This window comes from Neoarius graeffei, chromosome 1 (assembly GCF_027579695.1).
Source record: "Neoarius graeffei isolate fNeoGra1 chromosome 1, fNeoGra1.pri, whole genome shotgun sequence".
Lineage (NCBI taxonomy): Eukaryota > Metazoa > Chordata > Actinopteri > Siluriformes > Ariidae > Neoarius > Neoarius graeffei.
In genome coordinates this window covers 9,805,988-9,827,652 of record NC_083569.1, presented here as the reverse complement: position 1 = coordinate 9,827,652, position 21,665 = coordinate 9,805,988, and the positions used below count along the sequence as shown (strand labels likewise).

The window sequence follows — 21,665 nt, the reverse complement described above, 5'->3', positions numbered from 1 at the left end:
CAGCAAGAAGGTCCGGGTTCGTGGCCGGCGAGGGCCTTTCTGTGCGGAGTTTGCATGTTCTCCCTGTGTCCGCGTGGGTTTGCTCCGGTTTCCCCCACAGTCCAAAGACATACAGGTTAGGTTAACTGGTGACTCTAAATTGACCGTAGGTGTGAATGTGAGTGTGAATGGTTGTCTATGTGTCAGCCCTGTGATGACCTGGCGACTTGTCCAGGGTGTACCCCGCCTTTCACCCGTAGTCAGCTGGGATAGGCTTCAGCTTGCCTGCGACCCTGTAGAACAGGATAAAGCGGCTAGAGATAATGAGATGAGATGAGGTTATAGGTCACATTAAAGGTGGGAAAAGTTTTGAAATTATTTATCATGGTCTCTTTTTATTTACATCAGAAAAACCTATCATTTTAACGGGGTTTGTACACTTTTTATACCCACTGTAGATGTCCAATGCACACGTAGCTTTTCACTTTAAAGGTCTTTATCTATTGATCCATGGATTAGTGCTCACAAGGAAAGGATAATGTTGTTCTTTCATATTCTTTCTTGAAACAGACTTTGACTTTGTTCATGGATAATTTTCGTGAGAGGTGAAATTTTTTTTGGCATCGATTTTAAACCAAGAATTATCAAAGAAACGAAACACTTGGGTGCATGTTGTTCTCGCAAATAATCAGCAGTGGTGGGTGTGGTGCGATGTAGGGTTACACTTTCTACCAATAAGTTACAATATTTTCCAATAACAATGTTTTCCTTAAGCTTTACTTCTGACCGTTACAACGCACTGACACTGGAGACTCCTTCCATAAATAGCAAACTCTTCACCATATTAATGGTTATACATTTTTCTTTCTTAAATAACGTTTAAAACAAACGTGTTTTTGTTATTGTTTATTTATTGTGAGTCTTAGATCATGTGAATAGAAGTCCCTGTGAATGAGCTGTTATTACTACCGAAAAAAATCATGTATTAGAATGAGTGTGTCAGTGTAAACCATGCAATCAGCACTATTGTCAGAGATGCTGTCTTAGAAAATTAATAAGCACATTTAACAATACAACAGCAACGTCATTTTAAAACAATTTTGCTGATGTGATTTAGCTGTTCGGAGATCAATATTAATACAGAAGTGTGATAAGTTCAAGTAAAGTGAGATGGGGAATGCACTCCTGCTGTAATCTGTTTAGTTCACTCTCATCTTCGAGGAAGGGTTCCATCAAGATGAATCGTTGATTGAGAAATGCTTTTATTTTACAGTGGTTTATCACACAGGTTGTATATACAATTTACAAATTCAAGATATGATTGTAATCATGGAGACAGAAATAGATTAGCATGAAAGGCTGAGCAAAGGGAAACGTTTTAGTCAATAAATAATTCAAGGCTCATGTTAGTACTTGAATGTGAACATGTCCTAATGTGAAAAAACAAAACAAAACACAATGCTAATAATAAATCTCCTGATTAGGAAGGAACTAATAAACTAACACATTGATCTAGACTGGAAGGAAAGGTGAAACGGTGAAATGGTTTAGTCCCTAATATCTCTGTATTGCTTTCATAAAAGATACAAATCTTCTCAGAGCAAGAAACAAATTTCCTGGTTCACAGTTTAATACTCACACTTCTGTAAACAGATATTCTATTAAAAAAAATCTTGCAATACTGATACTGTCATGAACAGGATTTTGCATAGTGACAGGAGTTCCTGGGACAACAAGGGGTGAAGCATAAGTTAAATGTGATCAGGAAATTGCAAATGTGATCATCTGACATGGCTGCAACACTTTATCTGTGATTAGCTAGCTTGCGAACGACTTTGGCTCCTGGTTTGAATTCTGGGGGGTGTGCTGTTATAGGAAAATAATCACCGACAGGATGGCGTCATGTTGCTTGACGTGTTCCTGTCGAGTTGACTTCCTGTTATCACCTCGAAGCTGATTAGTTTCCGATAGCATCACGTCTTGAATTGTATAGATTGTACATTTAATGTTGCAAAACAAGTTATCATGTACAGTGTCTTGCAAAAATATTCATCCCCCTTGGTGTTTGTCCTGTTTTGTTGCATTACAAGATCGAATTAAAATGGATTTTTTGGGGGTTAGCGTCATTTGATTTACACAACATGCCTACCACTTGTTGTTTTATTAAGAAAACATGTTTGCAGTTTGCCCAACAGCATGTGGCAGACTCCCCAAACACATGGAAGAAGATTCTCTGGTCAAATGAGACTAAAATGGATCTTTTTGGCCATCATGGGAAATGCCATGTGTGGGGCAAACCCAACACCCTGAGAACACCATTCCTACAGTGAAGCATGGTGGTGGCAGCATCATGCTGTGGGGATATTTTTCACCTGCAGGGACAGGAAAGCTGGTCAGGACTGAAGGAAAGCTGGATGGCACTAAATACAGGGCAATTCTGGAGGAAAACCTGCTTCAGTCGGCCAGAGGTTTCAGACTGGGATGAAGGTTCACGTTTCAGTAGAACAATGACCCTAAACATACTGCTAAGCTACACTGGAGTGGTTTAAAGGGAAACATTTAAATGTCTTGGAATGGCCTAATCATAGCCCAGACCTTAATCCAATTGAGAATCTATGGCATAACTTGAAGATTGCTGTCCACCAACGCATCTCATCTAACTTGAAGGAGTTAAAGCAGTTTTGTCTTGAGGAATGGGCAAAAATCCCAGTGGCTAGATGTGCTAAGCTAATACAGACATACCCCAAGAGACTTGCAGCTGTAATTGTAGCAAAAGGTGCCTCTACAAAGTATTGACTTTGTGGGGGTGAATACCTATGTACATTCCAGATTTCTGTTTGTTCATCTTAATTATTCTTTGGGTCACAATAAAACAACAATTTGCACCTTTAAAGTGGTAGCCATGTTGTGTGAATCAAATGGTGCTAACCCCCGAAAAATCCATTTTAATTCCAGCTTGTAATGTGACAAAACAGGACAAACACCAAGGGGGATGAATACTTTTGCAAGACACTACATTATAGCAGCAATAAACAGTCTTTCTCTCACCATTTTTCTTTATTTTAATGTTAACAACTAACACACACACACACACACACACACACACACACACACACACACACACACAAATATAGCTTGTTATACAAACTCCTTGGTCCTATACTCTTTTCCAAAGCTCTGGCACTGGAGACTCCTTCCATAAATGTTAAATACTGCCTTCTTACAGAACAATCTTATGATATCCATTGATTAGATGTCATTCTTTGTTAACATGTTTAACACTTTTAATCCATTTTTATTAGTTTTAGATAATGTCTATCATCTGAGAGAAGTCCCTGAGAACAAGCGGCTGCTATAGCAACGATAACGCATTGCATTTTAACAAGCACGTTGATATAAACCTGTGATTTGCCTTGTAGCTGAAAATCAAACTAAACACCATCTGACCATCAAGCAGTTTCTCATTTAACGTAGCTTGTTGGTGAACTTGGATAGCGACGAAATATAAGCTACTGCTAGACAGGCAATGTTGATGTTGATGTTGTTTAAGTTCAATATTTAGCTTGCTAGCCTTAACACGGTCCTGTATGCCCACTATCTAGCTATAAATAGCAGTATTTTATGCTAAGCGAGTACATGAAGCAATATTGGCAGTGATGTCATTTGATCAAATCTGCAAATTTGAATCTAAGCTCACCTCTTTTGCTGACCCAGAGGAAAAAATACTGTCCGAGACACTGAGTGCGAAAAACGCACAGCTATGATTGTTGAAACTATTCTACTAACTGACGTCGAGGAGCTACAACCAGGCTGCTGCGTTATCCTCGCGGTCACTGAAGACAAAAGATCGAGACCTTCTCCTGGTCATGACAGGAGCTGCTTTCCTCTTGGTTATGCTCAGGTAGATGTCTGATGTGAGGAAACGTGGGTAACAGTCCTTCTTCATCAAGACGTAGATTTTGTTCTGCGCTGAATCGAAACACGACTGCGTTGGTTGTGCAATGTTCTTCTGAATGTCCAGCTTGGTTGAGTAGTCAATATTGATCTGTAACATGTAATACAATATATATGTATACATATTTAAAAAAAATATATATATATTAAATGTATTTCAGATCGCTGCTGAATTCTCAATTCTGATCAGTGTTGGTAGAAGCCTTTTCCCGGGCAGCTATTCTTTGAAAAATGAGCAGTCCAGGCATTTCCAGTGTTCTGGATACAACTAGCATGGGAATAACTTCACATCATGATGACCAGTGTTGTAGTCGAGTCACTAAACCTCGAGTCCGAGTCCAGTCTCGAGTCCCCAGTGTTCAAATCCAAGTCAAGTCCAAGTCATTAAAGAAAATTCCGAGTCAAGTCTACTATTGATCTGAGTCGAGTCAGAGAACAAGAATCCAACTGCACCATTTGATGGTGGCTGTTGCTGCCTTTATGTGAAAGCGTCTCTGCTACTGTGTTGGACTAACGTTACTGCTCGACTGCCCCATTTTAGTTAATAGGCTACAGATAAAAAGCTTGTTCATCACTCAGCAAGCCCCGCCCCCTATCAACAGGGCAAGTAACATGAGAGAGGGTTAACACTAGCTAGTTCATCGCTCAGCAAGCAAGCCCCGCCCACTATCAACAGAGCAATGAACATAGCGTGTCACTTCCTTCTCTGGGTGGAGTCTTGCCAAATGGCGATTGAAGCTCAAGGCTGTCCCTGTCGTCTCCTCGATAGTTCTTCTATATATGGGACACATAGCAACACATTTTTTCCCACTGCACGAGAAGTCTGTATAAGCAAAGCGGACAATCCTAGGGGCGTTCTCTCCAGGCATTTTAGCGCCATTAACGTTCATTTGTTTCTGAACATGACGTATGAACAGGTGAATGTGCATTCTCTTGCACGAAATTAGTATAAAAATTAATGTAGATATAAATATCTTATGCCAAATTATTATGGCATGTTACAAAAAAATAAAATAAAGAAAAATCAGAGTCCTCGTGGGGCGGCACGGTGGTGTAGTGGTTAGCGCTGTCGCCTCACAGCAAGAAGGTCCGGGTTTGAGCCCTGTGGCCGGCGAGGGCGTTTCTGTGCGGAGTTTGCATGTTCTCCCCGTGTCCGCGTGGGTTTCCTCCGGGTGCTCCGGTTTCCCCCAAAGACATGCAGGTTAGGTTAACTGGTGACTCTAAATTGACTGTAGGTGTGAATGTGAGTGTGAATGGTTGTCTATCTGTCAGCCCTGTGATGACCTGGCGACTTGTCCAGGGTGTACCCCGCCTTTTGCCCATAGTCAGCTGGGATAGGCTCCAGCTTGCCTGCGACCCTGTAGAACAGGATAAAGCGGCTACAGATAATGAGATGAGATAAATATCTTATGCCAAATTATTATGGCATGTTACAAAAAAATAAAATAAAGAAAAATCAGAGTCCTCGTGGGGCGGCACGGTGGTGTAGTGGTTAGCGCTGTCGCCTCACAGCAAGAAGGTCCGGGTTTGAGCCCCGTGGCCGGCGAGGGCATTTCTGTGCGGAGTTTACATGTTCTCCCCATGTCCGCGTGCATTTCCTCTGACCTGGCAGCTCGTCCAGGGTGTACCCCGCCTTTCGCCCGTAGTCAGCTGGGATAGGCTCCAGCTTGCCTGCGACCCTGTAGAACAGGATAAAGCGGCTACAGATAATGAGATGAGATGAGAGTCCTCGTTTCCAATTTACGAGTCTGAATGCAGTTAATGAACGAGTCCGAGTCATCAATGCTCAAGTCCAAGTCAAGTCACGAGTCCTTAAAATTAAGGCACAAGTCAGACTCGAGTCCGAGTCCTGGACTCGAGTACTACAAGCCTGGCTCATGTATGACTCAATTTTGTGGAATAACATTGTGGTCTTTTATAAGATGTTGAGCTTATTAAAAAAATCTTGACCAAATTACGTTGAACCTAGCCCTAAACTTCCCAATTAATTTAAGTCAAGCCAACGCGGTCCAGTAACTGATGTCCATTCATGTTACTGGTCAATGTCAAGGGGTGTATTGTTAGGAGGTTTTTTTTGGCGTCATCCTGAGAATCAAAAAAAAAAATCCAAGTCCTCTTCTCCAATTTACGAGTCCGAATGCAGTTAATGAACGAGCCCAAGTCATCAGTGCTCAAGTCCAAGTCGAGTCACGAGTCCTTAAAATTAGGGCACGAGTCCTGGACTCGAGTACTACAAGCCTGAGTAAGACATGTGCATTTCATGTTGTGTGACCTTACAAAGAAAAATGATCCAAGTAGGCTAGGATATTAATGTATCTATTACATACATGGAAAAATTTGTCAGCATTAGCTCTAACTAGCAAACCCCAGTGTACAGTATCTTGATAGACCATTTCCTTTTCTTATCAAACTAACAGTCCTAGATGCAGTGCTAGCTTTATTACATTGCCTACAGAACTGATTTCATGCTTTATTGGTGATGGTTGAGATGTTTGTGAGTCTAAGTTCAAATGTTTGCATCACTACCTCATTCGAGCACATTTTCTTGCCTTTGCTAGGTGCACCACAGTGACTCAGTGTTTTCTGAACTTCATCTTCATCTGCTTCCTTATATAATAACATAATAGTCCATGTGCAGCTTAAATGTCTTAAAGGTTAAAGATAAACCAAAAGGTGTAAATTAAACATGCCCTTCCTTTGCTTTATACTACCATGGCAATTTTGGACGAATAATCGCTGACCATGCGAATATACCGTACAGTATATTGGAACAACCTCTTGTCTTATCCGGTTTTGCCAATACTTCGGTGAATGTTTAATTTCACATCATCTTTGTTACTGTGTATTGGGTTAATATCCATACTGCTTCTTAAAGTTGTCAGGACACTACAAGAACTTCACAATGCTAAGTTCATTGTGCTTCAGTCACTTCTGCTTACTTGTATTTCAGTGTTTTTTTTTTTCCTCAGGCCGAAAAAGCGTGGGTGGCTGAGTAGGGGGGGTGTTTGCAGGCCCAGCTGTAAAATGCTAGCAGGAAAACCACACGGTCACATCTCCACTTCGGTCTTGTGGCCATGCGGCTCAGCCGTTTGTTTTTTTTAAAGACATCTTGCGCTACAGACATTATACTCTTGCAAAGGCTTTTCGTTTCAGCCTCAACAGACACAAAAAACAAGCAAAGCTAAACCACCAGGCTCGCGTTGATACCGCTTCTCAGTCATAGGGGCTTTTTCTTTGGAAGGTTTATCAGGGCAGTGACTAGAGCAGTGATATATACATGTAAAGATATGCACGCGAGGTTAAAGTAGAACCTGGTCAAATAAATTTGCACGCCCAAATATACTTGATCTACATGAAAACAAATTTTAAATCTATTTTGTGCTGCTTGTTTAGGCATCCGTGTCATCATTTTTACTTCTTCTGTTTTCTGTTGCATGCCGAGATGCTTTTCTGCTCAGCACGGTTGTAAAGAGTGATTATATGAGTCCTACCTGGCAAAAAAGCTCGACCCAATCTTGCCATTTTTCTCTGACCTCTCGTATCAACAAGGCGTTTGTTTCCACCCACAGAACTGTCGCTCAATCAACTGAATGTTTTTTGTTTTTCGCACTGTTCTGTGTAGAGACTGTTGTGTATGAAGAAAACCCCAGCAGATCAGGAGCAGTTTCTGAAATACTCAAACCAACACCCATGCCACGGTGAAAGAAGGTCACACTTTGAGATCCCATTCTGATGTTTAGGAACCTTGTGAACGTTAAGTGAAGGGCTTGATTTGTATCTGCATGGTGGATGGGTGTTCCTAATAAACTGGCCGGTGTATGTTTCTAGATGATATACTTCTAGATTTCTTCTGCAGTACGTGAATTATGACTCATAGATGGGATCAGCCGGTGATTCAAACGAATTAGTACTTAGTTAGCTTGATACATAAAGTTTGAAAGAATCAAATCACGAAAGTAAAGAATTGATTCATATCTTTCCTTATTTACGAAGTAATTTTTTCTTATTAAGCAAGTTTTTTACACCTTTCAAAACAGGTTGAAAGTAGCTAGCTTAGCTTTTCGGTCAGCGTTAATAATGTCTTCAATCTGATTGTTCAGAAGTTGTTGATTAAGGTAAAATCAAATTTTTTTATCCATTTATAGTTACACTGATACAGAACACCCCGTGAAACGAGTATCACTTCCATTCTCGCAGCTATAAACAGCTGTTCCTTCACCAGCCTCTCTTTTTCCACTCTCTTTAGATAAGCGCGTCTTGTTAAGTTATTGGGAAACTGAGAAATGTCCAGTATATATTTCTGTAAGGCTGCTTTCTGTCTTTCTACATCAGCAAAGTAAATTTTTGTGACATCCTGGTCTTGCAAATCCAATATCCAGTGAAAACAAGTGTACGGAAACACCACTTGAGAAAAGAGAAACACATAAATGTTCTCCACCGGTCTGTGCTAATAAAGTTCTGGATAAGGGCTTTTTCTCTTGCGTACCTCTTTGGGCGCCTCAGCATCAATAAATACTGCGTACATTTGCTTGGCCTTGGATTGTAGATTAGCAGGGGACGTGGTGCTTTTGTAATCCTCACACGCTAACCAGAACTCGATGTTCTCCTCGCTGAACTCGGAGCGCAGGAATTGCGTGAAGGTCTCCAGTCCATCTAAACCAGGAAAGGAAGCACATTTGCTGTTAATGGATCTGAGATGATATCAAGAGCTGAACTCTGATGACACAACAACAGATCCTGCAGTGTTGCGTATCTAGAACTAGCAACATGTTTGTATGCTTGAGTCACCCTGCAATGCAGAAGTGATCCTTCTTGGTTTTGTGTGCTGGAGTGTTTATTGAAAGTTCTTCCTCATCACTGGACTACTTCAGTAAATGTTCTACTTGTTTGTTGAGCGTAAAAATTCCAATCTGCATTGAACTGGTTTGAAATGTCAAGATGTGAAAAAGGAAATTATACTGGCATGGTTTTATTGGATTTACAGAAAGCGTTTGACACTGTGGACCATTCAATTCTTTTATCTAAGTTGCAATGCATGGGTTTTGGCCAGGCATCATTACAGTGGTTCAAATCATACCTATCAAATAGAAATCAAATCTGTGATTATGATGGAGTATTGTCAGAACCTTTGCAAATATCTTGTGGGGTGCCCCAAGGCTCACTTTTAGGCCCTTTGTTATTTCTTATTTATGTAAATGATATGCCAGCAGCTGTTAAATGTAAAGTAATTCTCTATGCTGATGACTCCTCGCTACTTGTATCTGGTAGAAACATCTCTCAGATTCAAGAAACCCTTAATGAGGAGCTGAGTAATGTAAGAGAGTGGCTGTTAGATAATAGACTGTCATTACATGTGGGGAAATCTGAACGCATTTTATTTGGTACCAAATACAAGATAAAAAAGGCACCTGAGTTAAAAGTCATATGTAATGGTAATGAAATTCAAATAAAGACAACGGTTACATATTTAGGTTTAACACTGGATCAGACTTTGACCGGTCATTCTATTGCTGAGAAGCTATTAAACAAAAGTGCTTCCAAATTGAAATTTTTATACCGTAACACAAGGCAGTTAGATTTTAAAATAAAAAAACTTCTTGTGTCAGTGCTTGTTCAGTGCCATTTTGACTATGCTTGTTCAGCATGGTACAGTGGCCTGACAGTGAAAATTAAAAATAAAATGCAGGTTATGCAGAACAACATGATCTGTTTTATATTTTGTAAACCATCTAGATATCATGTCACTTTGAATGATTTTAAGAAAGTGGACTTTCTGCCTGTAAAGCTAAGGGTTGAACAGCTAAAACTGAATCATATGTTCAACATTATTAATGGTATAGCCCCTAAGTATTTGGGATCCCAAATTGTAATGGTGCATACTCAACATACCCATGAAACAAGAGCAAGTGTCCGCTCTTGCAAGGTACCATCTGCAAAGAGCGTGGCACATAACTCTTTCTTTTATACAGGAATTATGTTATGGAATAGCCTTCCACTAAATATTAAAATGGCAGAAACAAAAAGGGATTTTAAACAAAAGGTCAGGGTTTTTTTGTGGAATAAAGTAGAGAATTAGGTGACTTAGGAATGTGAATGTATATGTGATATCTGTTGCATGTGTTTGTATGTCTTGTCCTTTTCCACCAGGGACCATGTTGGAAATAAGTGTTTTACGCTTTTACATGTAATCCCTTGGATACCCTTTGTCTTCCTATATACATAAATAAACCAAACCAAACCAAACCAAACCAAATGTGAGAAGCATGTCTTGTTATCAAGCTGGGCCCTTCAGTTCCTAACAGGATCTCTGCACACAACCATGATCTAGTGCTTCTTCATTGTTTAACATGAACATTAACATTATCTCACCTGGATGTGCCAGTAAATCTTCAAAGGAAGTGCTCCATCTCAAAGCAACCTCAGGTGGAATGCTGCACGTCACAGATAAGGCAGAATTTCTGATTTATTTCAGATGGCAAATTTCAACGTTGAGGTATACTGTTTAATAGAAAGGACTTACTTTATGGTTTTCGCTGGCACCTTTTTCTCTGGACTCACATTTTCATGCGAGCCAGACCTGGTCATCAGGAGACTGAGTCGATACTTTTTGTCCTTGTCCTTGTCCTTATCTTTGTCCTTGTCCTTATTTCTGCATGAAAATAAAAAGTCATTAGTTCCAAAAAGAAAAAGAAACCAGCATTTGTCAAAGTGCGGTCCAGCAGAGGTGGTTCGAGACCATTTCCTCAAGAGGGGGCACAAGCTGGGGCCAGTCATTCTGTGGATGAACCAATTACATTAGACCTGTTTGTCCACCAAATATCGAGCCATTGTACTCGCTGCATTGCGAGGTAGGACAATGACAATGACAAGGAAAATGTCATTCCATTACCATACCATGATGTGTTTACAGACATCGAGGACCTTTTTGGACATTAAAAGAAAAAACCTTTGTGATGAATTAATGTGAATGGAAGCAAACAGATCCTTCAAACCACTCGCATGTTTCCTTTACATGTGAGTGCATTAAATATTAAAAATTAAATATATTAATTCGGCAACTCAAAATGGTGAATTAAAGACGTGATCAAGTAGATGATATCCGACACATGTTGCAACTTCATAACATTAATAACGTTTCAGATCTTGTGTCAGCGCTTGATATAAAAAATAAACAGAATGCTAAATTATTGCGATGCACTGGATCAACAAGCTAACATTGAATAATGTTACGTTGTGTTTGAATTATCCAACTAAAGTAGTACGTAGCTTTAAAATTATTCTTCGCCACTGTCTCATTGACTTGCTTGGAATTTTTCGAGCGTCAATCACACCTTGTTCCACTTCCTTGCAACATGGTTAACACCTTCCACATACGAGACTTGTGACTTGTTCCTACACCATCATGAGGGGTCTGACTTGAAAAGGTGGGTGTTTTAGAGTCCATTTAATTTCCAAGGCGCCTTCCTGGAGCCACCAATGATGCCATGATTTAAAAAACATTTGTTACAGGAATAAAAAAAAGACCTACGATGATCATGGTTGTTGTATTTGTTATTGAGTTCTTATACTTGGTACCCAGCAAAATCCCCAGTGTTGAATTAACACCCAGAGTGTTGATTTAACACCCTACTGTGTTTATATACAGTATGTCCAAATGGACACAGATTAACTCTGAAAGTGTTAATTCAACACTGAGGAATTTGCTGTGTAGCTTGTTTGGGAACTCGAAATGAATGTCAATAATTGAAAAACCAGTAGCTTGTAAATGATGTCAACTCAAAGATTAAGTAAGAAGCTGATTGGCTCCAATTTGACACCTTTAAATAATGAGTCTAAAACATGTACAATGTGGTAATCAAGAATGAGGGCAGATTTCCAGTTCCTTGTCCAATTTTGAGAACCTCGTCACTCAACCATGCAACGTTTCCTTTACGGTGTACGACGCCGAACCCTTAACACCCCAAACAAACCTTTTGTTTCTAAGAGTGTAGAAATCTTATGTGAGATCAAGTTGAATATTTTAACCAGATTGAGGTTGGATGAGTCATTTATAATGCGTGTCATGCTGACTTACAGAGGCACGATATAAAATGTGAAATAAGGGGAAGTAGTCGTACACTTTGGCCATGAACCATTTCTGTCCTTGTTACTTCTTTAAAACAACTTTCAGAAGACCAAGTTGCAAGCAAGAAACAACGTAAAATGGGCTCATGAACGTTTCCAAGCTCTTGTATTTTGCTCGTGACGTTTTGTAACAGCAAACCATTATATCACAGATCCATGACAGTCAAGAGAAAAACCAAAACTGTAGCACTGGAAAACAACAGTGTGTCCAAGCACACATCTCGATCACTTTTTGATTACGGATCATTGAGGTTATGCATTGAGTAACCTGCAGGATATCTGGATACAAGCTAAAGTGCTCTGATGAAACAGTTAAGCAATGCAGACACAGCAAATATGCCAACGTGTTGTCATCATAAAGTCAAAGTAATACATGCATCCTTATATACCAACCATGTATTACCATACCAGCAATTGTTTCTTGAAAGATTTCAACAAAAAATAATAAAATTAAAAAAAAAAACATACCTTGATTGGCTGTCTTTCATTCTGGTAGCACGCCACACGGTCTCGCCGAGCATTTTGAAAGACACTTCCTCCTTAGGGGCAGAGAAGTCAAATTGAGGAAACAGAAAGACAAAGGTCTCCATGCTTTTCCCCTGTCTCACTCTTCCTCTCTGTCTCTCTCTCTCTCTCTCTCTCTCACTCATAAAGCCAGACAGCAGGACATCAATCTTATTTAACCACAAATCCTCAAAACACAGACTGGTATCTGTCAGGTCATTTCCCATACCTGTTGTTAATGCTTCCTGTTCAATGGGAACTACCCCTGATGTTACGGTAACATAGCTGAGAAAGAATTTTCCATTTGAAGAGGCACTTTTTAAAAGAAATGATGTAGATGGCATGGTTGAAAAAAGTCATTCCATTTAATAAAAGAATGGTGGATCAAAAAAAAGAAGACACATCTCAAATCTAGTGCAAGTCACGTCATGTTGGCATTGGTATGAAATGACCAGTTATTCTTCATGCTAAACCAATGACCAATGGATAACACTTGACTTGAACCCCACGTCATAAGACTGACATGACTGTGTCATAAATGTCATGACAGTTTGTCCGGTCATCAGAAAAGGTCATGTTACCATAACTGGTAATGCCATGATATCTGTTCAGTGTCATGATGTGGACTTAAAGCGAGTCAGCCTTTCGAGTCAGCCTTTCGAGTTGCTCGTTGTGATATATGTTTATTTCTGTAATATCGCACAAAATATCAGGCCATTCTGTGGCTGGGAAGTTATTTAATTTGAGGGATTAAAGCAAATAATGTGCATGAAATCGCTCGCTTCGCGCAGTCAAGCAGACAGAGGAAGTCCTGCTTTGCAGACAAACTGACAGTTCCATCATTCTGTCACTAAATGAACAGCTGATCACACCGAGATGCTTGCTGACTGCCAATATTTATTAGTTTGGTCCTGCGTTTCCTTTCCTTCATATATAACATAACGTCTTTTCTTCTCGCTTTCCGTTACTGTAGTCCGTCTTTCACGTTTCATTCGTGTCCTCCATTTTTCTCTCCTGTTTCAAATTTGTATCCCACAATGCCTTGCGCAAACAGGGAAAGCCCACCACATGATGGTAGCATGATGTAGTATCTTGTATTGCATCATGGTGAAGCAGGAAAAAATAGCGGAGAATTTAGGGCCATGTGGCCTTAAATTCATAAATTGTTCTATTTAAAAAAAAAAACTAATAAAATTAGAAGTCTGTGATTCGTATTCAGTAGCTTTCAGTCCACTAAACAAAAATAATTGAGTGTTGGGAAAATTCTTTTCATGACCTACACTTGAAAAATCTGAAAGGCAGTCTACCTTTAAGTCTTTCTTCCACTTACGATTTTGGAATTGTATCTACTACATAATACATACGTATATAGCCAGGTATATAACCAGGTTACCATGGCAGTTTTGCGCACGATAAAAGTGATATTTTAAAATTTTTGACTCAACACAATTGTGAATGGTGTGCGTTTCTATGTAGTGATGTTATGCACAATTTTTCAGGAAGGTCACGTTTACTCATATCATACACATGACTTAAATTTGATAAAATTCCAAAATCATAAGTAGAAGAAAGATTTAAAGTTAGACTGCCTTTCAGATTTTTCAAGTGCAGGTCATAAAAATAATTTTCCCAACACTCAATTATTTTTGTTTAGTGGACCGAAAGCTACTGAATTCGAATCACAGACTTACAATAAAAAAAAAGAACAATTCATGAATTTAAGGCCACGTGGCCCTAAATTCTCTGCTATTTTTTCCTGCTTCACCATGAGGCAATACAAGATACTACGTCATGCCACCATCACGTGGTGGGGTTTTCCCGTTCGCACAAAGCATTGTGGGATACACATTTGAAACAGGAGAGAAAAATGGAGGACGTGAGTGTGTGAATGAAACGCGAAAGACCAACTACAGTAACGGAAAGCGAGAAGAAAAGATGTTATGTTATATACGAAGGAAAGGAAACGCAGGACCAAACTAATAAATATTGGCGCTCAGCGAGCACCTCGGTGTGATCAGCTGTTCATGAAGTGAGCGATTTCATGCACATTATTCGCTTTAATCCCCTCAAATTAAATAACTTCCCAACCACAGAATGGCCTGTTTTTTTTTTTTAGATATTACAGAGGCGGCACGGTGGTGTAGTGGTTAGCGCTGTCGCCTCACAGCAAGAAGGTCCTGGGTTCGAGCCCCAGGGCCAGCGAGGGCCTTTCTGTGTGGAGTTTGCATGTTCTCCCTGTGTCCGTGTGGGTTTCCTCCGGGTGCTCCGGTTTCCCCCACAGTCCAAAGACATGCAGGTTAGGTTAACTGGTGACTCTAAATTGACTGTAGGTGTGAATGGTTGTCTGTGTCTATGTGTCAGCCCTGTGATGACCTGGCGACTTGTCCAGGGTGTACCCCACCTTTCGCCCGTCGTCAGCTGGGATAGGCTCCAGCTTGCCTGCGACCCTGTAGAACAGGATAAAGTGGCTAGAGATAATGAGATGAGATGAGATATTACAGAAATAATCATATATCACAATAAGCAAATTTCAGACTGAACTAAATTGCACCGATTTTTGAAATTGAAAGGCTGGGTCACTTTAAAAATGTTGCGATTAGTGCTGTCAAGCGATTAAAATATTTAATCGCGATTAATGTCGCGACTGTCATAGTTAACTCGCGATTAATCGCAATTTAATCGCACATTTTTGTCACATGAAAAACCATGTGATTCTCTTACCAGCATAAAAAAGTGAATGGGCTTGCTCACCGTTCGAACTATGGGGGTACTCGGGGGATCCGAGATCCCCTGAAACAGACATGAGATCCCTTGAAAACATGATTTGGGAAATGTTGGGGGGTCTCTAAAATATTGGCAAAATGATGTTTATTGACATAGCAATCATGTGTAACGGGAAGCATTTGCATATCCGAAGTGAGCGCGCGATGGAGATCCGCGCTCTGAGACAAGTGCAAGCACCCCCCCAAGGGAAAGAAAGGGACCCCCCGAAAATATCGGCATAGTTCGAACACTGGTTGTACCAATGTTTTTTTTTATTGCAGAGCATAACACGTCTTGTCACAGCCACTGCAAAGTGGGGCTGGAGCCACCGATGGGAAAACGAAACCTAAGCTGAGCACCGTGGCTCTTCGGGGGAGGGCAGAGGACTCTGGCTGTGCGGGGCATGGCATTACAGTCGAGCTGCTATCGTTTTTCTAAGCAAAGTCTCTGTTCCAAGTTCCTGGCAGTTTCAAAAGCTTATGAAAAACCTACATCATGTCACAGAGCGTTAATCTCGCGATAAAAAAATTATCGCCGTTAAAATTGAGTCAAGTTAACGCGATAATAACGCGACATTTTTGACAGCACTAGTTGCGATACTTAAGAATTGTATTATAATGGTATTATGGAGTTCATTACTTCACACACACCAATCAAATTGAATGAACACATAGAAATTAATGTTTATAATTTTGCATTTGTGGATAAACCTGAAGTCAAGCTTTCGTTACTTTTATTTAGATTTCTGAGCAGAACTGTCGAAAGCCACGTTCAGAGCAAAACCCCTGCTGAGTCCAAAGAGCGTTCCTTTAATCTGTTTTTTTTTTCCCCTTTAGTTACAGGTTGCCTGTGAGCACTGAAGCTGCTTTTAGAATGCATTCACTGCATAATGCACAGGCCCTGGAGCAGCTTCACATCCAACTGAGCCATTGAATCATTCTGGTGGAAGTCACCTCATTCTCGTTCTCAGTCCTGATGAGTAGAAATATCCTTTTTTTTTTCTAAGCTACATATTAGATTGTGTGCTTGCTTTTTTGTTGTTTTTTGTTTTTAAACTGACAGAGCCATTCTTTCAGAAAAGTCACATGTCGAAGAAATGTATGCTTATGGTCTGAAAGAAAACAAGACACCAAACTGACTTCATTTGTTGAAGTCTTCACATGTTTTTCCCATGCTTTTTATTTTTTCCCCCCTCATGATACATTTATTTTCACATGAGCAGGAAAAATTTACAATGGAAAATGATTTTTCTGTAAAGGAAAAAAGTTGGGACGGAGGCATTATTACCATTGTTTTACATCACCTTTCCGTTTAATAACACTTTTTAATCATATGGGATCTGAGGATACTAATTGCTACAGTTTTGCCATTGGAATTTTTTGCCCGTTTTTGCTTGATGCAAGACTTCAGCTGCTCAACAGTCCGTTGTCTGATTCTCCTCTTCATGATGCACCATACATTCTCAATAGGAGACAGATCTGGACTGGCAGCAGGCCAGTCAAGCGCACGCACTCTGTGTCTGCGAAGCTGTGCTGTTGTAGCCTGTGCAGAATGAGGCCTGGCATAAATATACAGTAATGTGTAAAAGTCTTAGGCACCCTGTTTTTTTTCCCCATACAATCTTTGTTATAGATTTCTCTTTTATGACTTTTACATTATCGAGTCAAAACATTATAAAAACATTTTCGAGTTCCAAACATTCGTTGTTGGGTTTTTTTTTTAGCACAAAATTGAATGTTACAGAAAAATAATTGTATCTGAGCAGCATATTCCATAAGAGAGTGTTTTTCAGATTAAAAAGGAAAACATAATGAATTTACTGGGTTTTGGTGCAAAATTAAGAAGCAAGTATGACAAAGTGTCCAGACTGTGTCACTGTAGCTGGTTCTGCAAGATGCTCAGTAAAACCTACAGCTCATTTCTTTATAAAACTGCACTCATTGTCCCTGAGACTACTATTTTTTTTAAGCATAGGGTCGTATCACACCAAATATTGACTTTGTTTCATTGATTACGGCTTACTGATTACTGTTTATAGTATTTTTTTAAATATTGAAACATTTCATTTCATTATTTTTTAAGCCATTTTTGGTCGACAGCATTTCTTTACACATGCCTAAGACTTTTGCGCAGTACTGTATACATGAATATCATTTGCACAGCCTGTAGTCGTAGTAGTAGTAGGGTGGCGGCTACAATTATCGACAGTCCATAATTATCGACACCTTTTCAGATTTACCAGTAAAAAACAATTTTACAAAGGTGAGTTTCAAGACCCGCCTCACCCTTTGATCTTGTCGTCTGATGACAGCTCGTTACCTGAGATGGAATTTTTTTTAGCACGATCAGCAATTTTTCGGAAAACACAGACGTTATCATCGCAGGTAAGCATCGTGGAACGATCATGGACATGTTTTTACTGATCAAATTCACTGATATTTCATGATCTCCTTGTCCAAACCTACTTTTACTTACTCTTTCATTTGACAGTCCCCATTTTGTATCTAAACACACGTTTGAGAAGTCATGTGAGGTGTCAATAATAGTGATCACTTTCACCGGTGTCCACCATTATCAACACCCTGTGGAATTAAGTGACATTTACAACTGTTATGGATCGATCTTTGTGTAACATTGTTGAAGTAGATGAAGTACTTTAAAAAAATAAAAGTGCTGTGATTTATAAGAATTTTTTTTCTGATTCATAACAGAATGGAATGTTTATAGAGTATTTGGAATCCGATTGCAATAAATAGAATTAGACCAGAATTAAATTCCTAGCATATAAAACATTACATGCTTGAAATATTCAGATTTTTCTATTCCATTACCTGTTGACATTTATTAGTAAACTACAAAACTAGAAATTAATACAAAAAAACAACAAATGATTTAACAAAATGTGAGAAAGCGGGTAGAAAGTGGAACAAAAAGATTTTCTGAAACAGGTTAAACATTATCAGTTCATTTGTTTCCAAACATTAGAATTACTTACTCATTTACATCAGCACCCGCATCGATATATTTATATAAAATATATTTTGTACTAAGTCTACGTAAAACAAATTTAAAATAAAAACTATGTTTTGGTAACTTAAGACCACATACCGATTTTTTTTTAAAATAAATAATCGTCTGGATGTCAATAATTGTGGAATGGTGTCAATAACTGTGGACAAAGGTGTCGATAATTGTGGAACGGTGTCACGTGATCTGATATACTAATGGCCCTTTTCCACTACCCTTTTTCAGCTCACTTCAGCTCGCTTCAGCTCACTTCAGCCCGACACGGCTCGCGTTTCGACTACTTCAGAACAGCACGACTCAGCTCGCTTCAACCCTGCTTAGCACCCAAAACTCGCACGGTTTTGGAGTGGGGCTGAAGCGAGCCAAACCGAGCCGAGTGGGGCTAGGGGCGTGAGGAGACACTCCCCTGTGCACTGATTGGTGAGGAGGAGTGTCCTCACATGCCCACACACGCCCCGCGAGCACGCTGGGATCTGTAAACACCGTAAACCCGGAAGAAGGAGAATTACGAATTACGAGAATTTCTGAAGCCTTATGCGCCTCGCCTCATCTATACGCTCTTGCCAGTATCTGTTGGCGTTGTCGGTGACAACAAGCCACAGAACCAAGACCAGCAACACTAACGACTCCATGTCCTCCATGTTTATTATTTACTATCCGGGTCGTGAGACTACCGCTTAAAAGGTCACTGATGTCACTGTTTGCGCCGCTTAACGACATCACGTGACGTCCACCCACTTTCGCTAACTCCACCCAATGTGTCCACCCACTTCCAGCCAGCACGGTTCAGCGCGGTTGTAGTTGAAATGCAACTCCAATAGCCCTGCTCAGCTCGACTCAGCCCAACTCAGCACGGCACGGCTCAGCCCGACTCAGCCGCGTTTGTAGTGGAAAAGCGGCATAAGGCCCTGTTTACATTATTTCAAATCAGCGGATCATCAGATTAACGTTTTTAAAACAATTCGCGTACACACACAAAATTTCTGTGCCCGCAACAAAACCGTTCCCCGTGCACACAGCAACGCCAATACACGGATACGCTAATCACATGACTAATTAGACGGCACGTCACATGATCCCAGTGCATATTGGGCATGCGCAAGTCACTCACCACTTGCAAGCACATAAAGATTGAGTGAGCAAGAGAGTGTGAGAGAGAGGAGAGAGAGAGAAAGAGAGAGCAAGCGAGCGAGAGAGAGTGAGAGAGCATAAGAATCAAAATTTGAAGTTCTTTATGGAAATCAGGGACACCGTGTCATTGGGACTAAAGAGGAGAAGGTTTTTCAGCAGTCGCGTCACATGACCAACGTGGCATGACCAACGCCAGCGAATCAGGAAGGTGGATGTCACAGTGACGTCCAATGACGACGTCAGCTAGAGCTCAACACTGCGTATCCTCGTTCCTCAATGTTTATACAGCACCGGATCAGATACGTACTGGGTTGAATACGTGGGCCCTGGCAGATTCAAACTGTTCCGCCTGTGGAGTCGTTTCCCGGCGTTTTAATGTGCACGGACAGTGCATCCGCAACGACAACGATACGGATACGGTCTAATGTAAACACCACCTAAGTAATCGGGAATCAACTCATTTTTTTCCCAGTGGAATTTTGAGTAATTATTCATGCATGATTTATGTATTGAAAGTCTTTTCTACTTTTGCAACAGCCAAAAGATCATTAAGGTGTCGATAATTGTAGCCGCCCCTCTAGTAACTAATATTGCATTAATCGCTTTATGTGTTGTGTTGTTGCATTTGCTTGGAATTGTCCTATTTTGTCATATTTATCATTTTAAAACTCAACATGCTCTGCTGTTTTTATTCTTATTGCCATCATGAATAAATGGTTTTTACTTTGAAGAGACTCATAACGTTTCTCAGCTTTCATTTGTCAGAGCTTAAGGTCAAACAAATTGAAGAGTACTACAAGTCCTGAATCCTCTTTTATGTCCGTCGCCGCTTTGTGTTGTCGCATTACAATTGCAGACAAATCTGTTTGATGGGTAAAAAGGTCAACCGGGAACAGGTGCACATCCTTGAACGGAGATGAGAGATGAGCGTGGCATCCTAATCAAAATATCTCAATTGTGGATTACTGTAATCATAGAATATTCTTTCTGCATGTATATTTACAGATACTTGGATTTGTAATGTCTACGAAAAGTGTACTTGAAGGGTCTTATTTTATCAGTGAACAAATTCAGTTGTAAATCTTCCATAGGATAGATAGCTGCCATGACCCAAAACAATTAAACATCGTAGGATTCCTGTGTGGCCTTTAATTCTTGGTTTTCATGTCAAACTAGTTCCATTAATCCATTAATTCATCTTTTCTCCAGATTTTAGCTTTTTCAGAAAAAAAAATGCTCTGGAATAATTCACTATTTTGCCTTTGTGCTTTCAGCTCTCATTGAGCTTTACCTTTTATGGAGCTTTGTAGGTGTGGCTAAATGCAAATAACAGTGGTGTGCATGTGCTTTGCATTTTGCGATTGGTATTCAATTTCTGCGATTGGTATTCATCATCATACTAGTGCATCTCAAAAAATTAGAATATTGTGAAAAAGTTCAATATTTTCCATCAGTTATTTAAGAAAGTGAAAATGTTATACATTATAGACTCATTACACATAAACTAAAATGTTTCAAGCATTTTTCTATTTTAATTTTAATCAGTATGGCATACAGTACAAAAACATAAAAAAAACCATCTCAAAATATTAGAATATTTCATTTTGAGTTTGAGTAAAACAGTATGAACACAGTGTATCTCTTGGTCTAGTTCAGTACACACAACCACAATCATGGGGAAGACTGCTGACTTGACTGTTGTGGGTAAGCCACAAAAGGTCATTGCTGAAAAGGGTGGCTGGAAAAGGTGCACAAGCAACAGGGATGGCCGCAGTCTTGAGAGGATTGTCAAGAAAAGTTGATTCAAGAACTTGGGAGAGCTTCACAAGGAGTGGACTGAGGCTGGTGTCAGTGTATCAAGACCCATCACAAACAGACATCTTCAAGAAAGGGGATACAACTTTCGCATTCCTAATATCAAGCTACTCCTGAGCCAGAGACAATGTCAGAAGTGTCTTATCTGGGCTAAGGAGAGAAAGAAATGGACTGTTGCTCAGTGGTCCAAAGTCCTCTTTTCAGATGAAAGTACATTTTGCATTTAATTTGGAAATCACAGTTCTAGAGTCTGGAGGAAGAGTGGAGAGGCACAGAATCCAAGGTGTTTGAAGCCCAGTGTGAAGTTTCCACAGTCTGTGATGATTTGGGGTGCCATGTCATCTGCTGGTGTTGGTCCACTGTATTTT

At 40.0% G+C, this 21,665-nt stretch overlaps 1 protein-coding gene across 2 annotated transcripts in view; it reads right to left on the bottom strand.

The window, feature by feature from the left end:
- Nucleotides 1-1,224: 1,224 nt before the first annotated feature.
- The window catches only part of rgs18 (regulator of G protein signaling 18), a 35,814-nt gene continuing 15,373 nt past the window's right edge, over nucleotides 1,225-21,665 (bottom strand). Inside the window, exons 2-6 of one of the 2 annotated variants that reach the window (XM_060929406.1) lie at nucleotides 12,526-12,596; nucleotides 10,454-10,582; nucleotides 10,303-10,364; nucleotides 8,420-8,586; nucleotides 1,225-4,024 (exon numbers count right to left, since the gene is read on the bottom strand). In XM_060929406.1, the coding sequence (XP_060785389.1) occupies nucleotides 3,779-4,024; nucleotides 8,420-8,586; nucleotides 10,303-10,364; nucleotides 10,454-10,582; nucleotides 12,526-12,578 (657 nt within the window). In that variant the 5' untranslated portion in view covers nucleotides 12,579-12,596 and the 3' untranslated portion in view covers nucleotides 1,225-3,778. Of the gene's footprint in view, nucleotides 4,025-8,419; nucleotides 8,587-10,302; nucleotides 10,365-10,453; nucleotides 10,583-12,525; nucleotides 12,753-21,665 lie in introns of those variants that run through there. The other variant, XM_060929396.1, reaches the window with a different exon arrangement.